The sequence below is a fragment of the Hypanus sabinus genome, chromosome 7 (genome assembly GCF_030144855.1).
Source record: "Hypanus sabinus isolate sHypSab1 chromosome 7, sHypSab1.hap1, whole genome shotgun sequence".
Taxonomy (NCBI): Eukaryota; Metazoa; Chordata; class Chondrichthyes; order Myliobatiformes; family Dasyatidae; genus Hypanus; species Hypanus sabinus.
Window position 1 is genome coordinate 22,987,267 of NC_082712.1, and position 22,921 is coordinate 23,010,187.

The 22,921-nt window shown below is 41.6% G+C and overlaps 1 protein-coding gene across 1 annotated transcript in view; it reads right to left on the reverse strand.

Moving 5' to 3' along the window:
- asb5b (ankyrin repeat and SOCS box containing 5b) overlaps positions 1 to 20,083 on the reverse strand; it is an 80,778-nt gene extending 60,695 nt beyond the window's left edge. Inside the window, exon 1 of the mRNA XM_059974298.1 lies at positions 19,891 to 20,083. Within this exon, the coding sequence (XP_059830281.1) occupies positions 19,891 to 20,083 (193 nt within the window). The remainder of the gene's footprint in view (positions 1 to 19,890) is intronic.
- Between the last annotated feature and the right edge of the window lie 2,838 nt (positions 20,084 to 22,921).

Below are 22,921 nucleotides of genomic sequence, written 5' to 3' on the forward strand. Positions count from 1 at the left end.
TCCCCTTCTGGCCACCCGCAGTTTGCCATGCTCATACTCAGAATAGCGCCTTCTTTAGTTTCACTGTGTCATAGCTCTGTCTCCTGTTACAGGAGATCCCTCTGTAACAAATGAGTCCCAGTTTTACAGATGTCCATAGGTTGATTTTGTACATTACCAGGAAAATACACAAAAAACATCTGACGATACTGACTGATTGTGGACTTCAGAAAGGGCAAGATGAGGGACCACGCACCAATTCTCATGGAGGGGTTAGAAGTGGAAAGAGAGAGCAATTTCAAGTTCCGAGGTGTTAATGTCTCTGAGGATCTAACCTGGACCCAACGTATTGATGCAGCTACAAAGAAGGCACAACAGCAGCTATATTTCATTTTAGAGTTTGAGGAAATGTGGTCACCAAAGGCACCCACAGATTTCTACAGATGTACTGTGGAGGGCATTCTAACTGGCTGCATCACCGCCTGTTTCCATCAGTGTCACCGTCAAGTAGGAAGTACAGAAGCCTAAAGGCACACACTCAGCGATTCAGGGACAGTTTCCTCTGCTCTGCCATCCGATTCTGAAATGGACATTGAACCTGTGAACACTACCTCACTTTTTAAAATATAAATTATTTCTGTTTATTGCATGATTTTTAATCTATTCATTATATGTGTTCTGTAATTGATTTACTTATTTATTATTATTACATTATTATTATCATTTTTCTTCTTCTGTAGTATGTATTGCATTGATTATTATTTATTATTATTATTATTATTATTTCTTTGTCTCTCTCTCTCTCTGCTGGATTATGTATTGCATTGAACTGCTGCTGCTAGTTAACAAATTTCACGTCATATGCCGGTGATAATAAACCTGATTCTGATTCTGTTATGCGGGGGGTGGGGGGGGGGGGCAACTGCACAGGATCGAAAGAAGCTCCAGAGAGTTGTAAGTTTAGCCAGCTCCACTGTAGGTACTAGCCTCCATAGTATCCAGGACATCTTCAAGGAGCGATGCCTCATCAAGGTGACGTCCATCACTAAGACCCAATCACCCAGGTCATGCTACCATCAGGATGAAGGGACAGGGTACAGAAGCCTGAAGGCACACACTCAATGACTCAGGAACAGCTTCTTCCCTTCTATTGTCTAATTTCGGAATGGACATCGACCCCATGAAAACTACCTCACTACCTTTTTGTTTCTATTTTTGTGTTGTTAATTTATTTTAACTATTATATATATTTATTACCACTATATATTGTACTGCTGCTGCAAAGACAAATTTCATGGCAAATGCTGGTTATATAAAACTTGATTCTGATTCTGACAAATGACATCTAAATCATGTAAGAATGATAATGTGACTAAGAATGTCCCTAACTAAGTGGTCTCTGAGTGTATGCTTGTGGTCTTCTGTTGCTGTAGCCCATCAACTTCAAGTTTCAATGTGTTGTGTGTTCAGAGGTGCTCTTCTGCACACCACTGTTGTAACACGTGATTATTTGAGTTACTGTTGCCTTCCTGCCAGCTTGAACCAGTCTGGCCATTCTCCTCTGACCTCTCTCAATAACAAGGCATTTTCACCCACAGAACTGCCGCTCACTGGATATCTTTAAGAATTTTTCACACCATTCTCTGCAAATTCTAGACACTGTTGTGCGAGGGAATCCATGCAGATCAGCAGTTTTTAAGATACTCAAACCACCCTGTCTGGCACCAACAATCATTCCATGGTCAAAATCAGATCAGATTTTCTTCCCCATTCTGATGTTTGGTTTGAACACCAACTGAACCTCTTGACTACGTCCGTATGCTTTTATGCATTGAGTTGCTGTCATATGATTGGCTGATTAGATTTTTGTCTTAACAAGCAGGTGTACTGGCATAACTAATAAAGTGGCCACTGAGTGCAAGAACACTAAGAAAGAACAATTAGTAAAATAGAGAGAAAGCAGAGTTCTGTCAGTCATGGGAGAGAACATATACAGTATATGCGCACAGCAATTTTGAACGTAATATTACGTGAGCTTGTTTGTATCTAGTTGCGTTCATAAATCAGGTGTTCATAACTCAGGTAAAGTCAGTATTCTCAAATGAAAGAGCATCACCCCCTCATCACCAACTGAGTATTTGAAAGTCTTTTGGCATTTCTTTCACTAAACAATCGCTTGGTCAGAGCTAACTACAGAACGTCCTTCACAGTGTTTGTAGATTGTACACTCCGTTCTTAGAACACTGACACCTGCAATAACCATGCTTGACTGTATGGGCTACACAGTTACCCTTGATGCTTTGGGTACACTGTTGCAACATCAGTGACATTTCAGTTTCAACTAGATTTGGTAGTGCAGTGTTGTGTCAGCAGTGCAAGCAGCAGAGGGCTGAGTGCTGGTGCTTGGCGTGATGAAGCTAGAGATGTTTCTGCCAACATGGCCAACTGTGGCCTTTCTGTCAAGAAGTCTAGGATCCAGTTACAGAGAGAGTTGATGCAGCCCAATGAGGACAGTTTACCCAGCAGCTTCTGAAGGATGATGATAGCCTGGACTGACACCTTACTGCCTATTGTCCTGTTTATTCTTAATTGTAATGCCTGCACTGTTTTGTGCACTTTATGCAGTCCTAGGTAGGTCTGTAGTCTAGTGTATTTTTTTTTTCTGTGTTTTTTACGTAGTTCAGTCTAGTTTAACACTGTGTAACACCATGGTCCTGAAAAACATTGTTTCATTTTTACTATCTACTGTACCAGCAGTTATGGTGGAAATGACAATAAAGTGGCTTGACTTGACTATTAAATACTGAGCTGAAGTCAATAAACAGCAGGTGACTTTCACTGTCCTGGGCACCAACATGATGGTGGCCACCTTCAAGCTTGAGGGGATGATAGATTTCTCCAGAGAGATGCTGAAGATGTCTGTTAGATCCTCAGTAAACAGGGCTGCACAGTTGCTCTTGATTCTTTGGGTACACCACCTTCTAAAGAGAATCTCCCAGCCAGTTTCACTATTGTACAGTGACACCATGAGACGCATTTGTTTTAATTGCACCCTTTCAAGATTGATGCCTTGTCCCTGGAGGATATTACATGTTGTCCAGTAAAAATGAAAAGTGGTTTTGCCCTTGGTGTTGATCCAGTTATTAGGTTTTCTGCTGCATATCTGACCTTGTTTGATATTAGATAGCTTCTGTTCTACTGGGACTCTGCTGTGGCATTGTTACTGTCCCTGTACAGCTCATCTCATCAGCCAAGAATTCTAATGTCTTTCCCTTTGTGAACTGCTTCTAAATATGATTTACCAGTCCATCTTGTGCATATATTTTCCCCAATCCATAAGCATATTTCTGTTGGTAACTTATGTTGTCAACCACAGTGCTTGGAGAATCGTATTAACCTAGGCTGCATATACCCTGCTCTGCCTCTTCTCTGCAAGAGAAAATGTGCAGATGCTGGAAATCCAAGCAACACACACAAAATGCTGGAGGAACTCAGCAGGCCGGGCAGCATCTATGGATAAGAGTGCAGTCGATATTTTGGTTCGAAACCCTGCAGCAGGACTGGAGAAAAAAAATCTGAGGGGGGAAGGGAGAGAGAACCACCCCTCAGGTGGTTGAAACCTGGAGGGGGACAGATGAAGTAAATATCTGGTGAAAGAGTCAGAAGGCCATGAAAGTAAGAAAAAAGGGGGAATGAGAACCAGAGGGAGGTGATAGGTGGGCAAGGAGATGAAGTGAGGGAGGGAAAGGGGATGGAAAATGGAGGTGGGGGAGGCAGGTTTGGGGGCATTACCGGAAGTTCAAGAAATCGATGGTCATGCCATCAGGTTAGACGCTACCCAAACAGAATATAAAGTGTTCTCCTAGTGCGGGTTCTCCTAGTGCGGGTTCTCCCAGTGGCCACCCATCCACTCCACATTTCCATTCTGATATGTATATACATGGCCCCCTCCACTGTCATGATGAGGCCACACCTAGGTTGGAGAAACAACTATTTATGTCCCTCTTGGGTAGCCTCCAACCTGATGGCATGAACATCAATTTCTCAAACTTCTGGTAATGCCCCCCAACTCCACCCTCTCCTTCTCCATTTCCCATCCCCTTTTCCCTCTCTCACTTCATCTTCTTACCCGCCCATCGCCTCCCTCTGGTGCTCCCCCCCCTTTTCTTTCTTCCATGTCCTTCTGCCTCTTTCAGCATTCAACTTCCCAGCTCTTTACTTCATCCCTCCCCCTTCAGGTTTCACCTATCACCTGGTGTTTCTCTCTCCCTTCCCCCACCCCACCTTTTAAATTTACTCCGCAGTATTTTGTCTCCAGTCCTGCTGAAGGGTTCCAGTCTGAAACATTGATTGTCCTTTTTTCCTTGATGGTGCCTGGCCTGCTGGGTTCCTCCAGCATTTTGTGTGTGCTGCTGTTTTTTCTCTTGCACTTCACCTGCTTACCCTTCCGTTGGCCATCCAACATTTCCAGCCCTGGCTTTGGAGAGCAACACAACTTTGCATTTCTGTGCAGACTTTTCCAGAATTAAAACAGTGTCAGGTGTTTACCATTCAGGGAGGAGGTGCAGCAGCCTGAAGACGCACACTCAATGTTTGAGGAAAAATAACTTCCCTCTGCCATCAGATTTCTGAACAGACATTGAACACAAGCTCACTATTTCCCTTTTGCATTTAAAAAAGTTATCATAAGTTATAGTATTTTTAAAATATACTGCTACCATAAAGAACAGCACACTTCATGGCATTTGTTGCTGATAATACACCTGATTCCTTCATGTTGAACTCCCAGATCCATAATGAGTCCTACAAACCTATGAAATAACATTTCTCTGCTAGCACTCTTAATTTGTTAAGGAAATATCTCTCTAGCAACAGATAAAAAATGCTGGAGGAACTCAGCAGATCAGACAGGCATCTAACAAACAACCCATGTTTCGGGCTGAGACCCTTCTTCAGGACTGGAAAGGAAGAAGGAAGACATCAGTATAAAAAGGTGCAACACCTCCATCCAGGGGCCCAAATAATCGTTCCAGGAAAGGTAACACTTCACCTGCAAATCTGCTGCACTCGATGCAGCCTCCTCTATGCTGGTAAGACCTGTTGTAAATTGGGGGACTGCTTCATCGAACACCTCCGCTCTACCTGCCAAAAGCAGAATTTTCCGATGGCCCAGCATTTTAATTCTGATCCCCATTCCAGTTCCAACATGTCAGTCCATGTCCTCCTCTTGTGCCATGATGAGGACACCCTCAGGGTGGAGGAGCAACACCTTATATTCTATCTCGAACCTGATGGCATGTATATTGATTTCTCCTTCTGGTAATTTTTTTTTTCTTCCCCTTCCCTCTTCTATTCCTCACTCTGTCCTTTTACCTCTTCTCTACCTGCCTATCACGTCCTCTTGATGCCTCTCCTCCTTCCCTTTCTCCTATGGTCCACCCTCCTCTACTATCAGTTTCCCTCATCTCCAGCCCTTTACCTTTCCTATCCACTTGGCTTCACATTTCATCTTCTCGCTGTTCTTCTTCCCCTCCCCCCACCTTTTTATACTGGTGTCTTTCCCCTTCCTTTCCAGTCTGGAAGAAAGGTCCAAGGCTGAAATGTTGGCTATTTGTTCATTTCCATGGACGCTGCCTGACCTGCTGAGTTCTTCCAGCATTTTGTGAGCATTCCTTTGGATTTCCAGCATCTGCGGAATTTCTTGTGTTTATTTATATCCCTCTAGTTTTCAACGGGGAAAATGAACCAGTAATGACTGACTGTTACAATACCAGGTAAGTTGTCCTGCATTTATAAAGCATCTAGTTCCTTCTCCATTTGAGAACTTCTTGCTGTGGTTCAATTCTCTGCCCTTGTGATGGCATTCTCGTACCCGTCTGTGTAGGATTATCTTCCACAGGCAGATCAATACCTTGTGTAAAATTTTCTCCCTACTTTCTCTACCCTTCATACAGAGGTTATTTTCCTGGAAATCCACTGGTACAGCCAACTTTATTTAAATTACGTGGGCTGTTGTATCTCGGTGCAAGTCAACATGTTATTTCAAATCGATTCAGGCATTACCCTTATCAACCTGCATTTTCAAAATCAGCTGACAATATCTAAGACACTAGAGGAAATATAGTAAATAGCATGTACAAACCAAAGAATTTGGACTGAAAGGGAGAGCATTTGTCTGTGTACCTATGTCTAGTTGTGCATTTCAGATCGAACATTTTCAACATGAACAATGCAACAATATTTGAATCTGAAGACTAAATTTGCAAGGATATTACTAAGGGATGACACAGTAGTGTAGTGGTCAGCACAACACTTCACAGTACAGGTGACCTGGGTTCAATTCCTGCTGCTACCTGTCAGGAGCTTGTACATTCTTCCCCTTGACCACGTGGGTTTCCTCTGGGTGCTCCTGTTCCCTCCTGTAGTTCAAAGACTTGGTAAGTTAATTGGTCATTGTAAATTGTCCCATTATTAGACTAGGATTAAATCAGGAAGTACTGGGCGGCGTGGCTCAAAGGGCTGGAAGGGCCTATACTTTATTGTCACCAAACAATTGATACTAGAGCGTACAATCATCACAGTGATATTTGTTTCTCTGCTTTGCGCTCCCTGAAGTACAAATCATACTATTCTGCACTGTATCTCAATCAATCAATCAATCAAAAAATAAGTGTTAATGAGAGTGGTGTGATTGATATAATTCCCATAGACTTCAGTAAGGCCTTTAATAATATTCCACATGGGAAACTTGACAAAAAAGTAAAAGCTTTTGGGTTTCATAAACAAATTGGCAAACTGCATCAAAAATTAGCTTGGTGATGAAAGGATCTAGATGATGGTAAAGGGATATTTGAGCGGCTGATAGCATGCTACTGCAAGGTTCTGAAACCACTTACTGTTTCATTAATGATCTGAATAGGAATGATTTCCTCTGAGGTACATTATTATTTCCTCTAAGTTCTTTGTCACGCATTCTGAGAAAAGCTGGTGTTGATTTGTTGGTTGAATTCTGTCCTGCTCTGACGAGCATTGTGGACATGCTATGTCGGAGCTGAAAGGTGTTGCAAATGTTGGTGACACTTGCGGACTGCATCCACCACAACTTTGAGTGTGTTGGTTGTTCACACAAATGATGTATTTCGCTATATGTTTCAACGTATGTGCGATAAATGAATCTACATATCTGAAATCTGAATGAATCTGAACTCTATTTGGTCACATGGTACAATTCTTAAAGGAGTACGCACACTTAGGTTTCTTAAGGTTGTTATAGTGGGGGTGGTAATAGGATGAGCTCCAGCTACCTACTAAATGCTCACAATGATGTGTGTCTCAAATAGCCGCTGATAACCAAGTCCAGCTCCTGACCTTCACGTGTGTCTTAGCTACTAAATCCAGCGGAGCTGTTTCAGCTAAGAAGGAAAGGAGCAAATGCGGGTTACTGGCATCTTAAAACCAGCCATTTCAGGCAGATGGGGCTCATCGGCCATGGTTGGCAACTCATCCAGGAGAGGGATCTCAACCCTCTGCTGCCTACCAGCTGTACGCACTCATGGGGAAGGCTTTGAGAATAAACCCCAAGGGAAAAATCCAGAGTTGAAGTCCCAACTCAGACCGGCAAGTTCTGCTGGTGCCTAACTGTATCGGACTCTTTTGTTCCTTAGGATTCATCAGATGTGTGGAGAGGGGGCGTTTGCTACAAGGGCAACAGCTTGCTCTCCATATTGTACAGCCCTGGCTTGCATATCAAGAAAGCTGGCACTGAAAATTCATGGTTGACCCTGTCAATCGGAGGCCTCCAGCCACACACCTACTATTATACAAGCTTCAAATAACAGATTGGTGTTGCTTTTTATAAAAGTTAAGAGTGTGTTTCTGTTTTAAATGATTATACATGCATTGGTTGGCTTTCATTACATCCATAGAGAAATTTGCTAATGTTTCACCTATATTCTTCAACTCTGCTTTGGAACTCTAGCCTTCACCACTGGTCTACGATTGTACCTACTTTACTGTGGATGAAACTCTTTGCCATTTTATGATGTCATCCCCTTAAGTGGGACACTTTTGCACAGAGGATCATATCTTAGATTCCATGTCCAAAGGTTTTGAACAAAGATCTCATTGATTAAACCACAAACTTGTCACTCAATAGACTCGTCTGTTAATCCATTAAAATCAGACTGTGGTGACAAATCCTGAAGATATTAGTACCCACAGGCATTCTCTCCCAGTCTCCAACTCTCCATCCCAAAATCGTAGCTCTCCGCAATTTCGGATACCATGGAATTAAAAAGAATTTCTAACTTTTGGACTACTTCACTAAATAAAACACTTTTTTTTCTGTGGTATTGAAAGATTTGCTAATGTACTGTGTATTTTGGAATCCGGTTCAGTTAAAAGTGTGGCTTTCCTGACCTACTCATTTTTTTGCTTATATACAATATTCTCAGTACTGTTATTGATGCCTGTGATGCTATTTCCTCCAAAGTGCATTGTGTTATTTCATCTAAGTACAATTTCATGCATTCTGAGTATGGAGTGAAAGGTTCATACACAGGCTTTCTACCAGGAAAAGTTCGATCAGTCCTATCTTTTTAGTTATCATTCTTGTCAGAGATTGAAATTTATACAGAACTAAACAAAGTTTTCCTATGATTTCAATGATTAAAGATTAAATTTTAACTTGTCACATGTACAGTACTGTACAAAATTCTTAGGCACATAGATATAGCTAGGGTCCTTAAGAGTTTAGCACTGTATTTGTCATCGTGGAGTGGAGAGCGAGTTTGTAAATCTAGCGGGAGCAAATGATGTTGAGAACGGTAAGAGTGCAGTGGCTTGAGAGGGGTGTGGGACAGATGGTAGAGAAGGAGTGCTAGAGGTGGGGGGGGCGGGGTGTGTAGGTACAGACACACTCAGCCCTAAGACACCAGGCAAAGTCATTGATTCCAAACAATTTGTTTATCGATCACTACAGAATGTCTCTCTGGTGCTTCCTGCTCCTTTCTCTCTCTCTTCACCTTTTCCCAGCCATGATTCCCCTTCTCCTGCCCTCTTCACATTCTCAGTCCACAATAGAGACCAACATCAGAATCAGGTTTATCATCACTCTCATATGTCATGAATGTTGTTTATTTTGCTGCAGCAGTAGTACAGTGAAACTACATTTCAACGTGATCAGCACAATCCAAGCATTGTGCTGGGGCAGCCCACAACTGTTGCCACAACACACTAGCCCTAACTGTACATCTCTGAAAACTGGAGCACCTGGAGAAGAATGTACATGGTCATGGGGCGAGCGTACAAACTCCTTACAGACAATGGTGGGAATCAAACTTTGTTCAGTGATTGCTGGTGTCCTAAAGCAATTGGGCTAACTACTATGCTACTGTGCTGCATTTCACTACCATGCCACTGAATGTTTAATTCAAGACTGCAGATCTCCAAGTCTTCAATCCACTTTCCTAGTGTGAGTCCTGTAATGGTTGAACCACTGGGAGTTCTTTTATCCTAATATATATGCAGCCAGAATTAGTCTGTTGACTTTACTCTATCTATCCTGTTCTTCTCTGTGCCAGTACTCATCCAAAGCACTCACTCAAGAGCTACAATTATAGTGTAGAACTCTCTACTCTCAGAGTTTGCCTCTCATGCCCATATAGTGAGAGAGCCTACTGTCAGGATAACAACCTATAAGCAAGGATGTAATGCTGAGGCTTTATAAGGCACTGGTGAGGCCTCTTCTGGAGTATTGTGAGCAGTTTTTGGCCCTTTATCTAAGAAAGAATGTGCTGAAATTGTAGATGATTTGAAGGAGGCTCACGAGAATGATTCTGGACATGAAAGAGTTATTGTATGAGGAGCAGTTGATGGCTTTGGACCTGTACTTGCTGGAATTTAGGAGAATGAGGGAGGGATCTCATTGAAACCTATCAAATGTTGAAAGGCCTAGATAGAATGGATATGAAGAGGACATTCCTACTGTGGAGGAGTCTCGGACCAGAGGGCACAGCCTCAGAAGAGACGGGTGTCCACTTAAAGTGGAGGTGAGGAGGAATTTCTTTAGCCAGAGAGTGATGAATCTGTGGAATTCGTTGCCACTGGCAGCTGTGGAGGTCAGACTATTGGGTTTGATAGGTTCTTGATAAAACAAGGTCTGCAAGGTTATAGAGGGGAAGCAGGAGCATAGGGTTCAGAGGGAAAAAGGATCAGCCATGATGAAATGGCAGAGCAGACTCGCTGGGTCAAATGGCCTAATTCTGCTCCTATGTCTTATGTCTTTCTCGTCAATGTCAGCAAAAGAAATGAGCTGGCCATTGATTTCACAAACAGGAGCAGAGCACATGCCCCTGTATGCACCAATGGCACTGAGGTGGAGATGGTTAAGAACTTCAAGTTCCTAGATGAAGCATAAGTATCACTTCATCCTGGTCTAGTCACATAAAAGCTTTGGCCAAAAAAGTCAAGAAACTCAATGTTTACACCTCCTCATGAGGCTAAGGAAATTTGCATGCTCCCAATGAGCATGAATAATATTTGCAGATGCATCATAGAAAGCATTCTATTCAAGTGCATCACAATAGTTGGTCTTCCCAAGACCACACAAAATTACAGGAAGTTGTGAACACAGCCCAGTCTTTCATGAAAACCAGCCTATCCTCCATTGACTCTGACTACAGCTCCTACTGACTGGGCAAAACAGCCAAGATAATCAAAGTCCACTCCCATCCTAGTCAGTCTCTCCTCTCCCTTCTTTCACTTGACAGAGAATACAAAACTTTTGAGAACCTAAATCACCAGCTCAAGGACAGCTCCCAGCCTGCTGTTATTAAACTCTAGAACAGACCTCTTGTATAGTAAAGAACTCCTGAACTCTCAATCTACTTCATCATGGCCCTTGTATCTTACATAATGACTTGAACGGCACCTTCTCATTCTGTTATTGCTTTTCATTTGGTACTATTTTGATGTACTCATGTACGGAATGATCTGTCTGAATGGCATGCTTAATTTTTTCAGTGTATCTTAGTGTATATGATAATAATAAAACAATTACCAACAAAGCATACATACCAGCATCTGTTCAGAGAAAGCTGTCCAGGAATGCTGGAGCTTCAATTTGCAATACTCATCTCAAACTGGTGTTAATCTTCCACTCAATGCATAGGTAATTCTGCAGAAAATTGTCACTGCCCCACACAAAATCTAGTCCATCAAACTTTCATCCTTGCCTGAACCCACTCCTTAACACTGGATTCATTGCTTGAGGTCAATGTTGTCCCCACAACCTGGTTATTTATTTTCTAAACAAGAGAAGATCTGCAGATGTTGGAAATCTGAGCAACACAGGCAGCATCTATGGAAAAAAGATTCAGGCAAAGACCCTTCGGCAGGTTATTTATTTATTTTCTTCAGGATACAACATGGTTTTCCATTGCCGAGAAAAAATTGCCAAGAACAATCACGATCATGGAGACCATGACTGCCCACGTCATACAACACGGCACATAATGATGTGATGATAATGATAGCATGGTAACAGGTTCTTTTAGCCCAACGAGCCTGTGCTGTCCAATTACTCCCATGTTACCAATTAGTTTACTAACAAGAATGTCTTTGGAATGTGGAAGAAACTGGATCACCCAGAGGAATACCACAGTCACAGTCACATTCAAACTCCTTACAGACAGCGGCAGAATTGAACACAATCACTGGTGCTGAAATAGTGTTACACTAATTGCTACGCAACCATGCTGCCTTTTATAGCTTGCACTACACTTGTATTCCATGTTCTGTCATTGTACGTGTCCATGGTCTCTCCAATCAGAAAGGAGGATATCCAAGCTGACATATTTGGTTGTCTCTATTGCAGGGTTAGTCATAGAGTCATACAGCATGGAAACAAGCCTTCAGCCCAGTCAGCCCATGCTGACCAAGACTTCCAGATTAAAGGGGAAAAATGAAATGTGGAAATAAACAAACATGGAGCTGAGAGAAAATACATTTGGATATTACCTAAGGTTTCAGAAAATACACAGATAACCCACATACCAGAGGTCATCTCTATTAAAGTTCCAAGTACATGTATCATTACTTGGAGTATTGTGATTAGGTTTGGACCCCTTATCTAAGAAAGTATGTGCTGACATTGGAGGGGTTCAAAAGAGGTTCATAACAATGATTCTGGGATTGAAAGGCGTGTCTTATGAGGAGTGTTTGATTGGTCTGGGCCTGTATTCACTGGAATTTATAAAAATGAGGAGTGACCTCATTAAGTCCTATCGAATGTTAAACGGTCTCAATAGATTAGATGTGGAGAAGATATTTCCTATGGTGGGGGAGTCTTGGACCAGAGGGCACAGCCTCATAATAAAGCGATATCCATTTAAAATGGAGAAGACATGGAATTTCTTTAGCCAGAGAGTGGTGAATCTGTGGAATTGTTTCCACAGGTGGATGTTGAAGCCAACTCTTTGGGTTTATTTAAGACTGAGGTTGATAGATTCTTGATTAGACAGGGTATGAAAGGTTGTGGGAAGAAGGGAGGAGATTAGGGCTGAAAAGAAAATGGATCAGCCACGATGAAATGGCAGAGAAGACTCGATGGCCCAAATGGCCTAATTCTGCTCCTATATCTTATGGCTTAATGTAAACAATACAAGAAATCCGATAGAACCCATTTAAAAAAAGCCATCAAACATCCAATGTTTATCGGTACTTGTGCTAGGTTCAAAGCAATAAAATAATCCAAAGCCCAAAGGAACCATTTTATAGCAAATTCTCACCAACCATCTTGTACGTGAACAAATTGTTGCTGGATTATTTAAAAAAGCTCCAAAAGAATTTTTTTTTTGGATTCGAGGTGGACATAGATTCTGTAAATGAATGAAAGAAAAATGGAGAACTACATGGGAGGAAAGAGTAAGATTGACCTCAGATTAGTTTAAAAGTTCAGCACAGGCCTGTACTGTGCTGTACTGTTTTATGTTCTATATTCTATGCCATTTTGATCCTTTACTGGAAAATAGGTTATCTCCACCATAACAGTATTTATAGAAGGCTGATCAACTGAGAACGTGAGGCAACATGAGATTGGTTGTCAGGGCCTAACAACTACTCAACCTACATTGGGGATTAGAGTTTGGGCTCTCATGGTGAGTATCAATGAAAGAATTGCTGCGTTGTGTCTGACTCATTGCTCATGTTACACTGATGGCTTACTGAATTATACAAATTCAAGCACTGACATATCATCTGTGTATGTGTCAGAAGGAAGTTTTTAATGAGGTGACTTATCAGCAAGTGCAGCATGAGCTACAGTGGAATAGCAATTAAATTACTAGACTACCATCCAAAGGTCAGTGAGACTGGATCATGAGACAACTGGATTACAAGACAACAATTTTGCGCTCATTGTCAGCAAGACCAAGAAATTGATTGTGGACTTCAGTAAGGGGAGCTCAGGATACCATACACTAGACCTCATCGAGGGATTGGCAGTGGAAAGGGCGAGCTGCTTCAAGCTCCTGGGATCTCAACGGATCTATGCTGGATCCAATGTATACTGTCGATGCAATGGAGTCACACCAGCTTCATTCAAAAAATGTTGGAGGAACCCAGCAGGCCTGGCAGCATCTATGGAAAAAGAGCAATCAATCAACATTTCAAGCCAAGGCCCTTCATCTGTCCTGATGAAGGGTCTCAGACTGAAACATTGACTGTTTGCTCTTTTCCATAGATGCTGCCTGGCCTGCTGAGTTCCTCCAGCATTTTGTGTGTTTCGGTTGGATTTCCAACATCTGCTGATTTTCTAGTGTTTGTGAACCAGCTTCATTAAAAACTTGAGGAGATTTGGTATGTCACCAAAGACCCTAGCATATTTCTAAAAATATACAGTGGAGAGCATTTTGACTGGTTGCATCACTGCCTGGTATGGCAGCTCCAATGCACAGGGTCGGACGAGGCTACAGACTCAGCCAGGCTCGTCATGGTCACGTCTCCCACTGTCAAGGACACCTTCAAAAGGCAGCTCCTCAGGAAGATGGATTCCATCATGAAGGATCCTCACCACCTGGGACTTACCCTCTTCTCATTACTACCATCAGGGAGAAGGCACAGGAGCCTGAAGGCCCGCACTCTATGTTTTGGAACAGCTTCTTCCCCGCAGACTTCTGGATTGACCATGAACACTACTTCAATGTTCCTCCTTTGCACTATTTTATTGTAACATACAGTAATTTTTTACATTTTGCACTGTACTGCTGCCACTAAACAAGAAATTTCACAACAGATCTCAGCGATGGTAACTTGATTCTGATTAATGTGATTCTGAACATTAAGATCTTAAAAATAGCATCTGGATAACTTAAATGTTATAAAAAATCTGAAATATGAACTCAGTTTCATAAGTGGATTGTAGCAAAATTCTAATTTACTGATATCCTTCAAGGTAGGATGGCTGGCACCTGTGCTTGGCCTGTAAGTTACCAAGACCTGTCAGAGTAGTTGGCTCTTATTTAACAAGCACAATCTGTTCAGCTGGGAATTAGAAATGGACAATAAATGTTGGGCTTGTCAGTGATGCTTGCATTTTAATCATTGAATAATGTGAATTACAGTAATGTGTTGCATTTGTTGTTCAGTGCTTAAACTGACCACATCATAATAAGGTTTAGGTAACAACAGAAATGTGCTTTGTTCTATTGTTGTTCTATGAATAACACTAGTGTTAGTAATATAAACCTTAATGCATCTCTCAAATTACTTAAGCGCTAGGCTTGCTCGTGTTTTTATTTCTGCCAAGGCAAAGAATGCACGTATTTTTCACTTACAATCTTACAAATAACCATGAGATAAGTGATGTGGAATTTGTGCAAAGATGTGCTACTGTTACCATTCCAAATGGTCTTGTTATAATTATGTACCAGACTCTCCAGCAAAGGGAAGTATGTTTTTCCTTTCTATCCTCACACCAATCTTAATCATCTTAAAGGCTCAACTGAACAGCCATTAATCCTGTGTGCCCACGAAAATGAAGCCTAGTTTATGTTAATTATTTCCTTAGATAAACCTTTTGGGACAGATACCTATACATCTTTGTTGTAACTCCTCCTAAACCAATATGTATACTGTTCAGAGAGATGATACTAAATTGAGTTTTGTATAATTCTAACACAAAAATTAATACCCCTTTGTATTCCATCAGTGAGGAAATCTGTCAATTTATATTTTCTATTTGAAGCTGTCCACAAGAATTTTTGTTATCTGAATTTAGACTGCCAAACATCTCTGCTGCATTTTGGTGTAAAACTTGTTATACTTAAGTAAGGCATTCCATTAAATAAAGAATGAGAAGGACCTTGACTATTGAAGGAAGGAATAACAATTATTTGGTTCTCCTCTACTCAAGTGTAAAGGAAATGACATGATCCAGTCAGTGGTGTAGTGCCCTTAACACTGGATTTCGAGGCTGAACGGTCCTGAGTTCGAATCCGGCCTGGCAGCAGCAGTATCTACACAGAAGAGAAGCCTGGCAATCTACTTCTGTACACTAACCCTAACCCTACACTATCAACAACAAATGAATTAACATTAAGCAATTAAATGTATCACTATTCTGATTAATATATTTAAAGATAGAGTGAAACAAATGGTACATTTCAAAGATTGTTTAATGTCATTTCCTGTACACAATTGTAAAGGAGAATGAAATAATTGTTATTCTGGATCTGATACAGCTTAAAAAAAAGGATAAAGAACACAATTAAAAAAACATAATAAATATAAATACATAAAATAGCTTACAGGTATATACATAGATTCATGTTAGATTTATTATCAAAGTATGTATGCAGTATACAACCCTGAAAATTGTCTTCCCCTCAGTCACAAAACAAAGAATGATGGACCCTGTTCAAAGAAAAACCTCAAAAATCAAACCAGATTCCCTCCTCCCGCTATGCGCAAAAAATGCACATATGGCAACAAAAAAACAAGCCAAATCATAAAATATAAAACACAAAACCAAAAGGCCTATTTTGGTACAGTTCACGCTCAGTGTTCACTATCTGCAGGCCACCCCAATTCAAAAATTGATTGTACATCCATAAAGTGACATGAGGTACTGGTGTGTCTGTACATAAGATAACTGACATGAAATGATAAAGTAGTGGTGGTGGGGCATTGTAGAGGGGTGGGTTAGCAGTTGGAGGTGTTGATCAGCCTTACTGCTTGGAAGGTAACTGTTTCTGAGTCCAGTGGACCTTACGTGAATGTAGCCTCCTCCCTGATGGGAGTGGGACAAACAGTCCACAAGCAGGGTGGGCAGGATCTTTCATGATATTGCTGGCCTTTTGAAGGAAGGCAAAACAAACTAGCCATTGATTGGAAGGAAGCAAGAGAACAAGGAAACGATGTCACACTACAACATTCTTTCAGCAAATTTTATCATATATATTTAAGGTGGTGGTTGTAAACCATTGCCACTGACAGGTGTAATTGCGATTAGCTTTTATCCAACTGAATTAGACATTTGTATAGAGATCATATGTGTAACTATTGTAGTGAATTTTATTAATGTCAGTGATGCTGGCATTTCATCTAATTTTGTAATTCTTTGAGATGCATATCATCTGCACATGAACCATTAAAAAGGGAATTATTGAATCTGCCCAGGTAAGTGCTTAAAAGTTGGCAAATTCAAGCTGGCTTTTCAGTTGAAGTTTGACTCTAATCATTTTCTCAACTGTTATAAAACCATAAGACATAGTAGCAGAATAAGGCCATTCGATCATGGCTATTTACTTTCCCTCTCAGCCCCATTCTCCTACCTTTTCCCCATAACCTTTGATGCCTGACTAATCAAGAACCTATCAACCTCTGCTTTAAATATACCCAAAGACTTGTCCTCCACAGCCACTTGTGGCAATGAATTCCACAGATTCACCACAATCTGGCTAAAGAAATTTCTCTACATCTGCGTTCTAAGGGGATGTCTTCTTATTCACAGGCTGTGTCCTTTGGTCCTAGACTCTCCCACAACTGGAAGCATCTTCTCCATGTCCACTCTATCTAAGTCTTTCAATATTTGAGAGACCCCCTCTCCAACACAGAAAAAGACCCTTCAGCCCATCTAGTCTGTGCTGAACTGTTATTCTGCCTAGTCCCATCAACCCACACCTGGACCATAGCCCTCAATAGACCTCCCATCTATGTACTTATCAAAACTTCTCTTAAAGCGTTGCAATCAAACATGCACCTACACTCTGTGGAAGGAGCTGCCAGCTCCTTCCATACTCACACCACAACCCCACCCCCTTCAGGTTTCCTTTAAATATTTAATCTTTTACCCATACCCTTTATGTTTAGTTTCTATGAATGGGCCAAACTGGCTATAAATTCCTACATCTGTAACTCCACTATACTGTTAACCTAGACCTCAGGACTACTAGTCAAAGTCCAAGTAAATGTATTGTCAAAGTACATCTATGTTACCATCTCACTATGTTGAGATTCAGGTCCTTGCAGGCATTTCTAGGAAAATAAATAAATACAATAGAATTTATGAAAAACTATACATAAGTTCCAGCCATTGCTGCTCTGCCATCATCCCTGCCAGAGTTCTTTTCCAATCAATTCTGGCCAACTCCTCTCTCATGCCTCTGTAATTCCCTTTACTCCACTGTAATACTGATACATCTGACTTTAGCTCTTCCTTCTCAAATTTTAGGGTGAATTCAATCATATTATGATCACTTACCCCTAAAGGTTTGTTCACCTTAAGCACCCTAACCAATTCGGGTTCATTGCACACCACCCAATCCAGAATAGCTGATTCTCTAGTGGTCTCAACGACAAACTATTCTAAAAAGCTATCTCGTAGGCACTCCAGAAATTCCCCATCCTGGAATCTAACACCAACCTGATTTTACCAATCTACCTGCATATTGAAGACCCCCATTACTTTTGTAACAGTGTCCTTTTGCACGCATTGCATATCACATCATACAACACGGTACATCACGATGATGATCATGATGAGTACTGAGAAATATGACTTGTGGAGTCCTTGAAAGTTAGTCTGTACAATACTGTGCAAAAGTATATAAATGTATATACGCACACAGAGCTCCGGTGCCTAAGGCTTTTGCACAGTACTATACTTGCCAAAATGGAGTGCAGTGCATGTTCACAAATATGGCAGGAGCAAAGAATGTTGGGAAGGGTGAGAGTGGAGCACCAAGGGAGGGGTGTGGGACAGGGCACAGCATGGATCAGACACATCCAGCTCTGAGACACCAGGCAAGGTCATTTGATTCCAAAAAAATTGGTTTATTGATCATTACAGAATGTCACTCTGGTGCTTTCTGCTCCCTCCTCTCCCTTCTCCCTTTCACAACCGTGATTTCTCTCCCCCTGCCCTCTTCCCACTTTCAGTCCACCAAAGAGACCCGTATCAGAATCAGGTTTACCAACACTCACAGATGTCATGAAATTTGTCTTTTTTGCAGCAGCAGTAGTACAATACAATGCATAAAATTACTAGAGTATGCTGCAAAAGTCTTGGGTACTCTAGCTATATATATGTGTGTGCCTAAGATTTGCACATTAATGTAGGTTGTGTGGACAGCTAGAGTTTTGGTGAATGAAGTTATCCATGCTGATTCAGAAGCTTGATGGTTGTGGGGTAATAACCATTCCTGAACCTGGTGGTGAGGAACCTAAGGCTCGTCCTTCATCTTCCATTTTTTCATTCATCTTTCAATCTACCAATATGTCATTATACATCCTCATAGGGCTTCTTCTGTAGGCCCCACCATACAAACTGCAAAGGATTGATCCTTCAAAAAGCTCACAGCTCAGAGTACATTTATTATCAAAGTACATATATGTCACCATGCACAAACCAGTGTTTCTTTTTTTAGCGAGCATTCACAGTAAATTCAAAGTACATTTATTATCAAAGGATGTGTACCCGAGATTCGTCTCCTTACAGGCAGATGCAAAACAAAGAACCCCAATAGAACCCATTAAGAGACTATCCAAACACCCAGTGTGCAGAGAGAGAGAAAAAAATTGAGCAAACGGTACAAGCAAGCAACCAAGAAGTACAATGGAATGAATGAAAGGCCACACGTAACGTGATGAACAACCAGTGTGCAAAAGACAACAAACTGTGCAAATACAAAAAGAAAAAGAAATGAAAAACATAATAATACTGTGCCGATCATTCAGACTAGGTCGTCTTTGTTCATTTTAATTATTTTATCTTATTGCAAAGGGGACCAAAACTTAACAAGTCCTGCCATCCATTGTTTCAACACAGGGCGAATTTTACATAGATCCAAGCTCCAAGGTGTGTATTACGACAGAGCTTTAAACTTCATTTTCAATTTGTTCAAATGCATTGATGCCCAATGTTGACTATGACCAATATTTTCAATGAGAATACTCAGAAACCAATGCATCACTTTCAAAGGACTGCACGGGAGGGCACGACAACCACAGTATCAAGTGTGGACGGATCCATTGCAGACAGCGTGGCTAGCACTTGGCAGGCACTGCAGGAATGTTGAATGTCAGAGACAAATGGTCCTCAGTCAAAGAGAAAAACTTTACACAAAGTGAGAGGTTTCTCTTTCGTGCTGAAATAGGGAATTGAAGCTTGACTGGGGTGAGAATAGAAGATGGCAAAAGCATGTGGCAAACTGATTGAACGGAAAGCAGAGAAAACCCAAAAATCTGGGGACGCTGGAAACTGGAAATTAGAGCAGAATATGTTGGAAATACTCAGCAGGTCTAGTGATGTGTGCTGCTTCCTTCTGTTTCCCGATAAGCCAATGAACTTCATCACAACAATACTGAGGGAAAAGAAAACAGGCTAGGCCTGGCACCCCAAAGTGAACTGACCTTGTCCTTCAGTGGCTCCGTAGAACTCTGCAGCTATCCGGGCTGCCTCTTTGCGGTTCCCCTTGACGATGTAGAAGTGGGTCAGGATGGCTAGGCTGATTTTCACGAATAGCTTGAAGCAGAAGAGGGAGAATATAGTGAAGTAGACATTGGCCAAGTGCTGGGAGAAGCGATAACTCTCCACGCCCGTCATTGCTTCCAGTCAGCTAATGTAGCTGTTTTCATGTGAACGGTGGTTGGCTCCTGAATCTCCTTTAACAGGCGGGTCCTGATAAATTAAGCACCAGTGGTTGTGACGGTGCCAGCGTATAATCTATTTGAGGTATATTTGTCATGGAGAGTTTCTTTTTATTTGTCGATACACTGTACTAATAACGGTCATAGGCATTGGCTTGCTCACCAGATAAAACAATTTCTACAACAGGCACGACTATTTTTATTGCTCCACACAGAATATTCACAGTTGCAAAATGAACTGAGCCATCTTCACATGTCACGAGCCTCAAATGGTGTTAAGCATTATGCAAACGGTAGTGATGGAACTTCCACTAAACACATCCTTTTTTCCCCTACCCCACTCTTTGCAAGGATCGCTATGTGACTCCCACATCCATTTGTCTCTCCCCACTGACCTCCCTCCTGGCATCTACTCCTACAAGCGGGTCAAGTTCAACACCTGCCCCCTAAACCTCCTCTTTCACCACCATTCAGGGCCCCAAACTGCCCTTCCAGGTGAGGCTACACTTCACCTGCAATTCCGCTGGGGTCGAACAGTGTATCCAATGTGATCTCCTCTACATCGGTGACTACCTACATAGATTGGGGGACTACTCTATCGAGCATCTTGGCTCCATCCGCAACAAAAGGCAGGTTTTCCCAGTGGCTACCCATCTTAATTCTGCTTCCATTCCCATTCCAACATGTCAGTCCACGATGAAGCCACTCTCAGGCTGGAAGAGAAACACTTCATATTTCATCCGAGTGGATTTCAATCTGGCGGCATTAACATCGATTTCTCTAACTTCCAATAATGACCTCTCCCCCCACCTTTCTTTTTCTAATTCTCCATTCCGATTGTCCGCTCACCCTTCTCTTCTCGCCTGCCCATTACCTCCCTCTGGTTCCCCTCCTCGTTCCCTTTATTTAAAGGTTCACATGGTCCTCTCCTATTAGATTCCTCTTTCTTCAGCCATTTACTTTTTCCACCTATCACCTCTTAGCTTCTTACTCCATTCCCCTTCCCCACCCACCAACCTTCCCCCTCACCTGGGCTTAATCACCTGCCAGCTTGTACTCCTCCACCTTCCCCCACCTTCTTATTCTGGCCCCTTGATGTTTGACTCTTGTTCCCTGACATTGCGCACAATCTCTGCAGGGGCTGGCAATTCACTGTTTAATGTATTCATTTTTCAGGAAGCCTCCATCACTGACAAGGCTGGAATCCCAAACTGAGTGATTTGCTAGGATATTTTAGAGGACATAATAAGACTAAGGTGCACGGTTGTGGGTCTAGAATCGCATATAGGACAGATCAGGTATGATCCCTATTGTTCATGGGGTAAACATAAATCTAAAGCCAGAGATCTTCAGCACAATGTTGCCAATCAATAAAGATATTTTGGTTTCCATGTTACAAAGCCCACTATTTATGCCTGTAAGACAATGTTGGTGAACATTATAGATTCCAATGTAATTAGAAAGATGTCGTAGTCACAGAAAATGCTCACTTTAAAGCCAGATGTTCCAATGATTCTGTTAGTGCTTTGTTAATCAGAGAGCCTAGCATTCATTTGAAGCGGTGGCCTGGAGATATGTCTCTACCAAGGGAGGTGTAAGGTATTCCTTCCCTCTGCTAGCCTGCCGGTTACCCTTTGGCAAAGTGAACCCCTGCTTAGCCCTTCCAATTAGGGTCATGTGAACCCACAGGAGCAGGTGGCGGATGGTTTTATGAGCAGCTGGTGCATATCACGTCCTGGTTATGCAACCATTGACGTCAGTCAGACACAGTTTCTGAAGAGTATTGATAATGGCTGGGGTCACCCATCTTGTAAAGACACTGCCCAGAAGAAGGCAATGGCAATTCACTTCTGTTGAAAAATTTCCCAAGAACAATCATAGTCATGGGAACATGACCACCTACGACATACCACATGGCACATAATGACATTAAGCATTCAATATTCACTTGTGCTTTTGATTGTTATACAGAATATCTTAATATTAATCAATTTTAAATTTCCACATTGATAAGCCAACAGTCGGGGTAGCACAGTAGCGCAGCGATTAGCGTAGCTCTATCACGGCACTGGCAACCCAGATTCAGTTCCTGCTGCTGCTTGTAAGGAGTTTGTACGTTCTCCCCATGACCAAAAGGGTTCTTCCAGGTTCTTCACTTTCATCCCACATTCCAAAGGTAGTACGGGTTAGTAGGGTAATTGGTTACATGGGTTTAGTTGGGTGGGGTTGGCGCAGTGGGCTGAAAGGGCCTGTTATGGTGCTGTAGGTCTTTAGATCGAATTCTATAAAATACATTGAATTTTTTCAAAAGTGTATTATGATGTTTTATTAGAGTTCAACTACTTAGCATTTCTTTCCGACTTACTAAGTCCACTGACCGCACATCAGCAGACTTAAACTCACGGCTAAAATACAAATAGAAACACCACTACAATAGTTTATGGGGCTGTGAAACAGAGGGATACGTTTCAGTATCTATATTTGCCCCATTCCTTTTTTTAGCTGTCATTTGGCAATTTTTTCCAGAAAATGCAATATAACTGGACGTGAAGTTTTAATAGCACCTGATGTTATCCAGTGAATTCCTTCCCACTATCTATTTCAGATTGCCAGCAGTTGAAGGAAACATAATCCATCACACCAATGATTAGTTTGTTGGCAAGTAGATAACAGTCACATATCTTCACAAAATGAGTCAAATATCTATACTAGGTAAACACCATCAGTCACAGCAGCTTATGTATTGTGGGTACATCCCTCAATTTTTAGACAGGGAACATTTTTGGCTTTACAA